The 13398-nt window shown below is 44.7% G+C and overlaps 1 protein-coding gene across 3 annotated transcripts in view; it reads left to right on the top strand.

Annotated features, from left to right (window-relative positions):
* MOSPD3 (motile sperm domain containing 3) overlaps window positions 1-13398 on the top strand; it is a 56349-nt gene that overhangs the window by 13719 nt on the left and 29232 nt on the right. For 2 of the 3 annotated variants that reach the window (XM_078670625.1, XM_078670623.1), the window contains exons 2-3: window positions 11513-11831; window positions 13051-13126. In XM_078670625.1, the coding sequence (XP_078526751.1) occupies window positions 11585-11831; window positions 13051-13126 (323 nt within the window). In that variant the 5' untranslated portion in view covers window positions 11513-11584. Of the gene's footprint in view, window positions 1-348; window positions 408-11512; window positions 11832-13050; window positions 13127-13398 lie in introns of all 3 variants that reach the window. The other variant, XM_078670624.1, reaches the window with a different exon arrangement.

Consider the following 13398-nt stretch of genomic DNA (forward strand, 5'->3'; position numbering starts at 1 on the left):
CTACCCCTCCGCTCAATACACTGCTAACTGCTGCTTCCTGTAACACAATAGGTTGTGGCCGCCTCACCCCCTCCGCCCCATGTGACCTATTCACACATCTTGTCTGGACCACACTCCTTGTGGGTGCTCCACCTGACTGCCCACCCCCCCTTCACACACACAACATGAATCCCCACACACTTGGTGCACACTGCTGATCTTGTTTGCTTTGCTGAGATATCGCGTGTACCACATGTTACTACAATATTATGTCTGAAGCAATATCTGATGCTGCTGTTCAACTGTATGCAACAAATCTAATAAACACATTAAAAAAGGCAGTAAAGGTGCAATTTTGTCACTCTGCAGGGGGGCTCAACTGTTATGATGTCTGCAAAATATGAAGTCAATGGGGACATTATATTCAGGTAATTTACTAACTTTTTAATAATGTTAGTATCTGGTTAGTATCTGGTTTATCATTTAAAAAAAGAAGGTCAAAGAGGGTAAATTGGTTGCACAGATTTAGTATTAAAAATACAGATCTTTCCTGCTTATTTTACCATTTTAGTTAGCGCTCAAAGGAGTAGAGACAAACTTTCATCTAAACATCAGGTGTACTATCTCTGCCATTGGTGTAGAAACTACCAAGGCACTAGAAGAACTGATTTGATTAAGGGAAGTTAAAGAGCCCATTAAACGTCGGCGGCTTTTGACACCGTCCCCCATGAGGGTCTCCTCATCAGGCTCAGTGAAATCGGTCTGCGGGGGACGGTGTTCAGCTGGTTTAGATCTTTTCTAGCTGGCCGCTGTCAAACGGTCTGGGCCCCGCCTTGCTCTGCGATAGTGCCGCCACTGGAGGTCTGAGTGCCCCAGAGCTCTGTTCTGAGCCCCACTCTTTTTAACATCTTCCTGACCCCACTTGCGGAGTCTTTTGGGGCCCAGAACGTCTCATACGCCGACGATACCCAGCTCCTCTTCACTTGTGGGAAGGGGTCTGAGTTTGACGGTGAGAGCATCCGAGAGTGCCTTGAGGCGGTTTTTAAATGGTTCCAGCTAAACGGCCTCAAATGCAACTCGGATAAATCTGAGGTGCTCTTTTTCAGTTGTCGATCTGATCCGAGCTGGCGGGATTGGTGGCCTGTAACTATGTTCCCTCCTTCAGCTGCATCTTTAATAGCCAAGAACCTGGGGGTCAAAATCGACAACGGCCTGACGCTGAAGTCCCAGATTCTTGGCATCACAGGAACATGTTTTGGCCTCCTCAAGATGCTCCGTAAATTTCTCCCGCTACTCCCGTTGGTGCATAGAAAGATTACGGTGCAGGCCCTTATTGGGTCACGACTTGATTACGCCAATGTCCTGTATTTGGGCCTGCCGGAGTATCTTCTCCAACGTCTGCAGGTGGTCCAGAACTCGGCCGTGCGGGCCATTTTTGGCCTACACGGTCGAGCTAGAACATCGAACCTCTTGCAGTCTCTTCATTGGCTGCCTATCCGGAAACGGATAGTTTTTAAAGCCCTTACTCTGGCTCACAAGGCTTTGCATGCTTCCGGGGCCAAATATATTCAAAAACGGTTGGCGATTTATCATCCGGCCAGATCGTTGAGGTCTGAGTCGCAGGCGTTGGCTGCGGTCCCAGTCATAAGAAGAGCGCGGATTGGTGGCCGGTCCTTCAAGTACCTGGCGCGTCGGCTCTGGAATACTTGCCTATTGCCCTTCGCAGGAATGCCAATTTGTTGGCTTTTAGAAAGGGCCTGAAATCCTGGATATTTGTTCAATAGGCCATATCTCTTTCTCGCCTGCCCCTTGGTTTCTGTTATAGGTCATAAAGCGCCGGGACACTCTTCGGAGTAGCCGAGCGCTATACAAAACACCATTAACATTAACATTAACATTAAACGTTCAGCAAATAACGCTTTGTTTGAGACCAGTTCATGCCCTCCTTTGTATAAAGCCCATCCTCATTGCCAAAAAGTTTTCCTTCTGAGTTCTGGAACAACTGGTGCCTAGGTACGATTTTGGTGAGCATTTTGAATAACTTTGGATCACAAACCAGCCATGTGCCCTCTTAGATAAGTCTGCTTGATCTTTTTCAATAGAGATGAGTTTTATCGACTTGTTGACCAGGTCTTAGATGTTGTTAAAAGGAAGGCCAGATTACCAGATGTTCTGTAGGCCTAACGCACTGATCCCTGATCCATAGAGAACTAGCTCCACCACTATCGAAGGTCTTCAGCTATTCTCTCCCATGGAGCGTGGTTTCCAGATGTAAGTTGGAAACCGCACTAACATTGTAATGAAGTTTCTGAAAGTCCCTACATCTTTCACTTTATAGTTTTCAAGTTTTATTTATTTATGATACCGGAACTCTATCGAGATCCACATAACAGTTTATCAGACAAAAAGAAGAACGACAATGATTACATAAATGAATAGGAGTGTCAGTAAAATGTTAGAAAACATTTAAAGAAGGAAAACAATTTAAAACAAAACATTTCGTTTGGGGGATTAAACATGGCTGCAATAAAATCATAAGCGGTAAAAATACCCAACTGAAAACACAAAGGTTTTAACCATTTGCGCCTGTGTACCATAAGGGCTGAACAAACGAAAACAAAATGGTATAAATCCTGGGAATAAAGTTTACAAAAATCACAGATATCTGTACCACCATGCCATTTAAACAAAAGGCAGTTCAATGGGAGTAAATCATATCTTAACAAAAGAATAAATCGCCTAACTGCATGAGGAAGATTCCACCCTAAATATGGCTGACGTTTTTTAATTTCACAAGAGTTACCAAAAGGGATCATTCCTCTCTTAACTTTGCGGGTCCTACTATCTGCTCTAAAACTCAACTCCCAAGATGTGGTCTTTAAGGATAACTTTAGTTGGGCAGTTGAAGATGAAAAAAGACTTTGTTCATCTATCTGTAATAAAGTAATTGCCTGTCTGAAGTTCCTTACAATAGAGGAGTAGACATTATAGGAACCCAACAACTCATTTTTTATTTGAAACCTCAGTGTGCCAGGCTTTCCTTCAGCTATATTAAAAACCCAACGCACCACACTCGCAACTGCCTGAGACCGTGCACTGCGCAGGCCAAATTCTTGTCTTAACGAAGACGTAGAGCTAGCAGTATTTACAGAGACTAAATTACGAAGAATTCTTCTTTCAATAGAGTCCAAAAAATTCCAGCATGCCATGTCCACTATTTCCAGCCCGTAGATTAGGGATGCGGGGATTTTTGCCCGATAAACTTTGAGCAATATGGAAAAATGCCTCCGGCCTGTCGCTTTATATAAGGAGATAAGACTCTTCCCTTGAACAAGAGCTTTCCTACTATTGTTCTCTGTATGGGTTTTTTCGGATAGATTGCTCGTAACTATCTTCCCAAGAAAGGGATAAGATTTAACTACTTCTAGTCTTTCGCCCCCAACAGACCAGTAATAATCATTGTATTTAGGTTTTCTCCTTCCACAGAAGCACATTATTTTACTTTTTGAAATGTTAATTTTTAAAAAATGAGCCTCAGAGTAGGAGTTCAAAGCTTTTAAACGATGATTCAAGCCCTTTGGGGTGAGATCCAGAATTAAAATATCGTCAGCATACATTAAGCATGCAATGGGTGATCCCCCTAGTACAGGTGCAATACCATTACTAATGGATAGTATGGCTTTAGGTAGATCAGCAATGTATAAGGAGAATAACAGGGGCGCCAATAGGCAGCCCTGTTTAAGCTCATTATTTGTGGGTATTATCCTGGAAAGACCTCTCTCACCACCCATTAGAACTCTGCACCAGGTGTCTGTGTGAAGTGCGATAATTAGTTTCAATAAGCTCCGAGGCATCCCTAACTTTAGTAGCTTACTCCAGAGCAAAACTCTATCCACCTTGTCAAAGGCCGTAGAGAAGTCGATAAAGGCGCCATAAATAACTCCTCTACGGACTGTGACATATTTTTCAACCAAGATTTGAAGAGCGGTAAGATTATCTAGGGTACCGTGTTGTTTTCTAAAACCGGTCTGCTCTAGTGGGAGAATTGCGAACATAGTCACCCAGTCATTAATAGAATTCAGTAAACATTTTGTGAAGACCTTGCCTATGGCATCTAGGAGTGCTATTTGTCTATAGTTTTGGGGTAAATCCCTAACGCCCTTTTTGTAGATAGGGATTAACAAACTCCCTTTCCAAGAGTGTGGGACGATGCCATTGGTATAACAAGCTTTAAAGACAGGGTATAAGATTTTTCCCCATAGGGTACTATGAGCTTTCAGTACTGAAATTGGTATTTCATCTGGGCCTAATGCACCAGACGAGCGGAGAGCTTTGATTGCAGCAGCGATTTCTAATTCGGAAGGAGGATCATAAGGGAATAAATCTTCCTGCAATTTATTGGGGTCAAACTCCTCACCATTACTGCTGTATAGACTCTGAACAAAATCTGCCCAAGTCTGCTCATTAATTGATATCGGAGAGGGTCTGGATCTTACCCCACAACCCTCCCCGATTAGTGACCAAAAGGTCTTAGATTGGCCACTCTTAGCTGCTTCACGAAGTTTACTCCAGAGAGCGTCTTCTTTCTCACATTTTAATCTGACCTTCAACCTGTTTCTTCTTCTCCTCAAAAGTGAGAGTCTTTGTCTACGGTCTGAGGTAGGGGAAAGGTATTGGGCCCTGACCAGTTTATTTATTTCTCTTTCACTTTATACATTTTAATCAATGAGTTGACATATATTTGGCCTCAACTGATGTCTATCAATCAGGGTTTATAAAAAATAGAAAAACCAGATACAATATTCGCTTAACTGTTAACTTAATAGAGATTACCGAACTTAAGAAGGAAAACGTACTTCTTATTTTGCTCAGCGCTGATAAAGCATTCAGCAGAGTTAACAGCAATACTTGAAACAGATGCTACACAGAACAAGTCTAGCGCCTGAAATTGAAAGTTGTATTTTGTCTTACTTCGTCCCCCCATCTGCTCAAATTTGGGTGAATGGCTTACTCTTCAACTCTATTACTTCATCTGCGGGACTGAGCCAAGTATGTCCTGTGCCCACCACTACAGCTTTCCTTTTACTGGAACTGCAGGTATCCAAAATAAACATAAACTCTAACACAAGGGCAAAAGAGCTGGCCACACCGAGACAAATGAGTCATATTTGCATAGGGCATTTTGCCGGTTGTCTTTCTGTCAGATATTGAACATTCACTTCTGGCTCTTTTTCTGAGCTCCGTGAGTCCTCTCTAAAGACCTAGGTTACAAAATAAACTTTCATAAATTAATTGAGATGTACTTAATGTACTTAGAGGGCATTAGCTAAGCTGGGTTGATAATTCACTGAAACATTTTAAGGTGAATAGTCCGAATGTGGCTCAAAAAATATATATATATATCCTACTGGCGGTCGTCAATTGGTAGTTACAATTAGGACCATGTTTCCATAGGAAGAGCGTTTTTTGACTTGCCTATTACTTTGGCGCTGATTGACGAATCTTCACAGAAGTTTCCATTAAAAGTGTGCCAGTGATTCTTGTTGAGCATGAAAAGTGTTGATGTGATGTCAAGCGGGAGCTGAGGAAAAAGGGGGGGTAGGAGGCAAAAAAAAGTGTGTTTCCAATGTTAATTTCATAGAAGTCTTTAGACACACCTACAGCCTGAACTGCTGGACAGAATTACACCAAATTTGGCAGAAAGCTGGCTTTTGGTCCACAGATTGTGCTTTTTGTTATTTGATGTAAATCTATTCAGTAGTTGTTGAGAAATTGAAGAAAATCCAATGTGTATATCTGCGATTGCGGATAATTCGCATCGAAACGCAAATGCGTGCGCCAATAGGAATGGTGTGGTTGGCTGGTGCAACCTGAGCAGAGAGTTGCACCCGCCATTTTAGTGTTTCGGGGCAGTCCCAGGAGTTGAAATCCAATGGCACATCTTGGTATAAGGAGTCCTAACCCCAGGGGAGGCATATAACGATCTTTGAGGAATTCTACCTGTCTACAATATGTCACTAAACCATTTTTTCCCCAGGCACGATATTCGCAAATTCGTTGCAAACACCAGTGGAGCCCCATCTTGTAATGTCGCTGCAAATATCAGCAAAACAAATTAAAAAAAAACATTCACAGACCCACTCTGACGATGAACCCCCTCACCGACGCACTCAGAGTAATACACTCCGTTACAAACCCAGTCGAAGACTCATGCACCCACTCATAGATCCACTAATACACTTATGCACCCACTCACAGACCCTCTCAGGAATTCATCCACCCAGTCACAGACCTACTACCACTTAGAGACACACTCAGAGACACACAGATCCACTCGCGCACCCACTCACAGACCCACAGAAAGACTTATGCACCCACTCAGAGATCCACTAATACACTATGCACCCACTCACAGACCATCTCAGGAATTCATCCATACAGCCACAGACCTACTCCCACTCAGAGACCCACTCAGACACACATAGATCCACTCGCGCACCCACTCACAGACCCACAGAAAGACTTATGCACCCACTCAGATATCCACTAATACACTATGCACCCACTCACAGACCATCTCAGGAATTCATCCATACAGCCACAGACCTACTACCACTTAGAGACACACTCAGAGACACACAGATCCACTCGCGCACCCACTCACAGACCCACAGAAAGACTTATGCACCCACTCACAGACCCACAGAAAGACTTATGCACCCACTCACAGACCATCTCAGGAATTCATCCATACAGCCACAGACCTACTCCCACTCAGAGACCCACTCAGATCCACTCGCGCACCCACTCACAGACCCACAGAAAGACTTATGCACCCACTCACAGACCCACAGAAAGACTTATGCACCCACTCACAGACCATCTCAGGAATTCATCCATACAGCCACAGACCTACTCCCACTCAGAGACCCACTCAGATCCACTCGCGCACCCACTCACAGACCCACAGAAAGACTTATGCACCCACTCAGATATCCACTGAGATACTCATGCACCCACTTACAGATGCACTCAGAGACTCGTAGCCACTCACAGATGCACTGAGACTCATGCATCCATTTCTAGATCCACATAGGACTCACTCACGCACTGACAGTCCCACTCAGAGACCCACGCACTCACAGACATATATCCACTCACAGACACTGATGTACCCACTCACTAATACACTCAGGCACCAACTCATAGACCGATTCAGAGACTCACACACCCTCTAACAGACCCATTCACACTCTTAAGCACCCACTCACAGACTCAGTCAGACACAGACCCACATAGAGACCCATGCTCCCACTTTGAGATCTTCTGAGATGCTCATACACTCACTTACAGATGTTCCCAGACTCATGCACCCACTCTGACACAATCAGACCCATGCACCCACTCACCAATGTACTCAGAGACTCATGCAACCTCTCATAGATGCAAATAGAGACACTCACACCCACTCACAGACTCAGTCAGACACAGACCCACATAGAGACCCATGCTCCCACTTTGAGATCTACTGATATGCTCATGCACCCACTTACATCATGCACCCACTCTGACACAATCCGACCCATGCACCCACTCACCAATGTACTCAGAGACTCATGCAACCTCTCACAGATGCACCTAGAGACTCACGCCCCCACTCACAGACTCAGTCAGATACTCACACACACTGTCATAGACCCAATGACACTTTTGCTTACACTGACAGATCCACTCATGCACTCGCACAGAGACCCATTCTTATTCTCATGCACTCACTCAAAGATCCATACAGACACTTGCACTCTCACTCACAGACCCATTGGTATTCTGGTGTAGTCACTCAGAGACCCACTCAGGCACACTAACACCCACTCAGAGACCCACTGCGAGACTCATGTGTCCAGTCACAGACCATGCCAGAGACTCAGACACCCACTCAGACAGTGAAGCCCCCCCCCCATACACATCCACTCAGAGACTCAGGCGTCCGCTCACAGACCCACTAAGAGACTCACACACCCACTCAGATATTTATACACCCACTCACACACCCACTCAGCCATTGACACCCACTCCGAATCCCATAGCGCCATTCACAGATTCACTCAACGACCCATAGAGCCACTCATACACACACTTACAGAGCCATACAGTAACTAATACACCCAGTCACGGACCTATACAGCCACTCACACACCCACTCAGATATTTATACAGCCACTCACACACCCATCCTCAAATTTTACAGGTTACAATTTGTGAAGTTAAAAAAAATTACATTCGCTGGAAAAAAAAAGCTTACAGGGTCATTAAGTTAGGAAACAAAATAATTACAGGGACATTATAGTTGGCCTCACATTTCACTCATACAAATCTCAGAGAAATACAGCCGTTATGGCTATGTATTGATGCTGTGAGTGGGTGTGTGAGTGGTTCTATGGATGATGTAATCAGTAATGTAATTTGTGATGTCATCAGTGATGTCACTCACCATGTCAGGAGTGATGTAATATGGGAGGTTATAAGCAAGCAGTGGATTGCTGGGGTGTAAGTTACAGTTAGCTGAGGAAACTATACCTGCTGAATTTCTCTGGTTTTGTAAGAGTGAAATGTGAGGCTAATTATAACGCCCCTAAAAACCAAATACAAAATGTTTTTTTTTCTTAAAGAAGCACACTTGTGTCCTCTTTAACACAGTCATAGGCTCTTGGCAAGGATTGTGTTTGTTCTTGGTCCTCCTGTGCTAGACTAATAAGGGTGAATTTATTATTTTGTTCTTGATGATGATGGAAAGTCTGGTCCATGCACAGATACCTAGGGGAGGTGAGCCAGATGTGGGTACCACACCTACCTGCGAGCGCTCGTGCCATCAGGATCACCATCACTTGCTGAATTTAGACCACAAACATCAACGACATCAGGCAGCTGACGAGGTTGAATCCGAGAGAGGATGCAAAGTATATCAAATCTTTCGGCACCAATTTAATGAAACCGCGTTCACCAATTACATCTGTGCCTGAAAGATGCTTCCCCAAAATGTCAAAACCTCTGGATTTAACTCTTATTCATGGATCTTCTTTACTGATGGGCTTCTCGTTGTTTTCTTATGAGAAATGTGTAGCTGAATGCTGACTGTTGTTTGCTTCAGCATGTCCAGTACCTTTTGATTGACATGGGGAAAGACATCCTCGTTCTTCCTGGGCCAGATGTACAATGAAAAATTGCATGTGCAAACGGGTTTGCGACCCTTTTGTGCATGCAAAAATCCTCTGGGCCATGTACTAACACTATTTTGCGAGTCACAAATAATTTGCGACTCGCAAAATAACATGGTCGTACATCTGGCCCCCTGTGTCATAATTTGTTGCATCTTGGTACTAATTTGCGGTGGAGATTAATTTTGCCTACCACATCGGATGGCAAGACAATAATACCAACCTGACCTCTTAATTTTGATTAGCCCAGAGCCTTTGAACTCTGGATGGTTGCCTCTACATTTGAGATGTGAAGCATCTGCAGTATCATCTTTCCAAGGACCTACCTTCAAAATAATGATCCTTTCTGGTTGTCCCCGGTAAAGGATCATCGAAACGTGAAGGAAGGCTTGTATTTGTTGATAGACAGTCTAAGGTCCTGAGGTGGAACACACTCAAAGCTTTAAGAAACAGTGAAACAGGAGCGATTTAAAGAGTCCAAACAGTCCAGGAGACGAGAACACTGACTCTTGAGAACGAGTGTATGATTTTACATCGCATTCCGTTGTAACGCATGCCTTACAACGCAAATGCAATCACCAGGCATATCCTTTACCACGAAAATACCTTTTACATGCATACTTTTACAACGATTTTCGTTGTAAAAGTATGCATGTAAATGGTATTTTCATGTTAAAGGATTTTCACCCTAAAAACCTACTTTTTTAATTTAACTCTCCGCTACACCACCCACTCATTCCTCCTTACCTCTCCTCTCCTTGTTTTTCCGTGATGACGTTGTACGTCATTTAGAGGAAGCGGAAGTGTTTTTCCGTTTCCTCTTATGACGCCGATCTCCTTCACATCTTTTTTTTTTCTTTTCACAAACGGGTGCGTTTTTTTCTTTTTAAACCCACGCTTTTTTTTGTGGGGTGGGGGACCCCCCAAACCCCCCCTTTTTTTTTTAACTTTAGCACACATGCCTTTACTACGTATTTCATAGTAAAGGTATGTGTGATAAAGGCTTCTTGTTGTAACCACACATGCGTAGTAATGCATGCGTGGTTATGGTGTGCGTGGAAACGGCCGCGTTGAAGTGGCCGTTTCACCTTGAGAACAGGCTTGGTATTTGTTCCAGCAGAATACTACAAGAAACACAGCCCAGCACTCAGGGGGCTGTCAGCAGCATTTCATTAACATCATTTAGAGCCCAATTTAAGTTTTGGCAGATGTAGTATTCTTCGTCAGCCTGGCAGAGGGCTTAATTTACGCCAGGTTGAGGGTACTCTGCCAGCTAAATTTAGAAATGACCGGCAAAGTGGAAGTTATTTCATAAGTATTGGCAGGAAGAATCATCACGGGAATTCCTGTCAATGCCCTTTTAAGTTTGACGTCCTGCTCCGTCAATATGACAGAGATGTATGTCAAACTTTTTAATTTTTTTTAATTTTAAACCAAAAATCCCAAATTACGAAAATGAAAAGAAATGCTTGATTGAAGATTGAGCAGTTTTCACTGCCCCTTACTGCCAGGGTTTTCTTGGTGGTGGTGGGCAGTGAAAACTGGCGGTATATCCTTCCATCTATATTAGGAGGGCAGACATAGACATCAGCCTCTGGTGGCCCTTATTCCATTGAAGGGGATAAACCATGGCCAAGATAAAGTAGTCTCCGCCATGGATCATCAAAGGTCCGCCCGCTTCTAAATCTGCAGGGAGACCATTATGTTGGCAGTAAGGATACTCTGTTGCCATGGCGCCAGAGTATCCCTACCACCAACATCTAAATCAGGCCCATCGTCCACTAGACCGTGATGACGCTAATCTAACAGGTCCTCATTCCAGTTTTGTATAAATATTTTCCATGTGGATCACATGGATCCATTTTCAGCTCTCAAGCGAGAAAGACGTGCCAATAAATACGGCCTTGATTATGGCCCTCGGTGTCAAACCATCCTCTGTCATTGGCCCTTGGCTTGGAGTCCAAACATTCTCATCCTCCCTCTACATCTCTCATGCCAAATATTCCATTTCCCCTTAACCAGAACAGTGTTTTGATTGGGCATCCTCTGGCTTCCATTTCAAAATAGAACTGAGGGTGCCGGGCACCAATAGATCCTGAGTTGTCTCTTTGAAGTGTGTGTAGGGGTTGTAAAGTTCAATCAGTCATGCCTTACAAGCAGATAACATTCAGTGCTGTAGCTGTTCCTGCTGAGCCTTGTTCAGATACACAGGCTAAAGATATTCACTCATTGCACCTAAAGACTCCCAGGTTCACGTATGCAGTGAAAAGATGGACAGTGCCTTTACTGAGCGTTCTTTGGTTTTGTTCCTCTGTTAGGATGGTTCGATTGACTCCTTTCCTGAGCCCACGGGACCAATGATTGCAGATGCTCCCACTGAGTAGAACCAGATGCGCCGTGGGGTTCTCCAGACCCTGGGCAATGAGCACCACCTGGAAAGAGAAGAAGAAGAGCGTCGGAGGAGGCGTGCGGATCCCGGCGGACTCTTGGGTTCACAGACCCCGCTGCCGTCCACCGTCGGAGTGATCCCAGTCTTTGTGTTTCCTGCGGAACTTGCCTTCTTCGCTGATGACCAGAGCAGCCACAAGCAAGTGCTCACCCTCTACAACCCCTTTGCGTCAGTGCTGAAGTTCAAAGGTATACAGCTAGCAACTGCAGTCCTCCTAAAAGTATGGTTTTTACTTGGGGTAAACTTCTTTTAGGTTGTGTGATCGTTTGTCTGTTAGCAAAGCATCACTTCTTGAAGAGTGATCACAGGCTAATCCCGTTAGCATTTCTGTCACCTTCTAGCTAAGCTCTGTCAGTGGCTGGGATCATCCCAGGACTGCAGGCGTGCCTATGTGTTTGTGGGTTTGTGTACTGAAATTCATACTCAGATTGGTTTATTTGGGATACCTGTTGCTTGGCCCTAGCCAGCAGCAAGACGTCTGCATCGATGGAAGGCGATCCCAGAGACGGAGGGGTGCTGAGACGTAGGCCAGTGTGGATTTCGACTGAGAATGCTAGTGACATCTCAGCCTTGGGAATCCTGTTCTCTGCTCTGCTGGTTGAAATGAGTGAGGGCTGAGGTGGAAATGCCCTGCTCCACAACCGTTGCTGTGTTACCTGCATGTTAAGTTTCTTTCCCTTTTCTCCTTATGTTACCCCCTCCCTGCTCCTAGCCACACTGATGTAGACCCTGTAAAAATAGCAGAAGTAGATGTACAAGCTGTAAGCCTGCTCCACTGCTGCACAGAGGGGAGCCTGCTCCACTGCTGCACAGAGGGGAGCCTGCTCCACTGCTGCACAGCTGGAAGCCTGCTGACACAGCAAGGGCTTCAGAATGTCCCAGGCTGGCTGCTTTTAGAGGGTGTACAGACCAATCAAAGGTCCTTATTTGCTGGTGTGTCTGATAAATGGCGCACACCCCAACTATTACTTGTAGTGATGTCCTGGGATGACCACTCGTTAGCTTCTCTTAATTTAAAAAAAGTGAGACACAATCACCCTCAGAAAACATGGCACAATATTTTATTGGGTCTCCGAACCATTATTGTTGGGTAACAATTGACTCTTGCACCAATCCGCGATGACGTGCATCAAATACACAGCATATATGAACTTCATCCCCAAGGGCTGCGGAGACCACCTTCGTACTCCCAGGGTTTCCATTTGCATCCATGTCCATTATTTTCAAAGATCTCAAAAGCTGTTACACCTAAAGTGCGCCGCGCGGGCCAGTCATTGTGTCACCGCCATTTGTAAGGGAGTACTATGCTTTGTGAACACCTTTTCTCGATTCAGAGTGCTTATTCTAGAAATAATTGTGGGGCCCAACAAAGGCATTGTCTAACCTAAGACCTTGTTCTTCTCTCAGTCCTTTCCACAGCTCCTTCCAGGTACACCGTGGTGGATGCAGAGGGCCATGTGAAGCCTCAGTCGTGTATAGATATGTAAGTCTGTACTCATTCGAGCATTAGGGGGCAGCTGCAGTCTGGCATGACGTGGCGAGGAAGTGACTTGTGAACCTGCATGTTCTGTCCTTGGCTGTGACCCTCAGTTTCTGTCTTGCATGTGACCTCCATTTCTTGTCATTTCCTGTGACCTCCATTTCTTGTCATTTCCTGTGACCTCCATTTCTTGTCATTTCCTGTGATGCTCCTGTTCTCATCTTACCTGTGACCTCCACTTCTTATCACTTCCTGTTATGTTCCTGTTCTTATCC

The sequence above is a fragment of the Lissotriton helveticus genome, chromosome 12 (assembly GCF_964261635.1).
Source record: "Lissotriton helveticus chromosome 12, aLisHel1.1, whole genome shotgun sequence".
Lineage (NCBI taxonomy): Eukaryota > Metazoa > Chordata > Amphibia > Caudata > Salamandridae > Lissotriton > Lissotriton helveticus.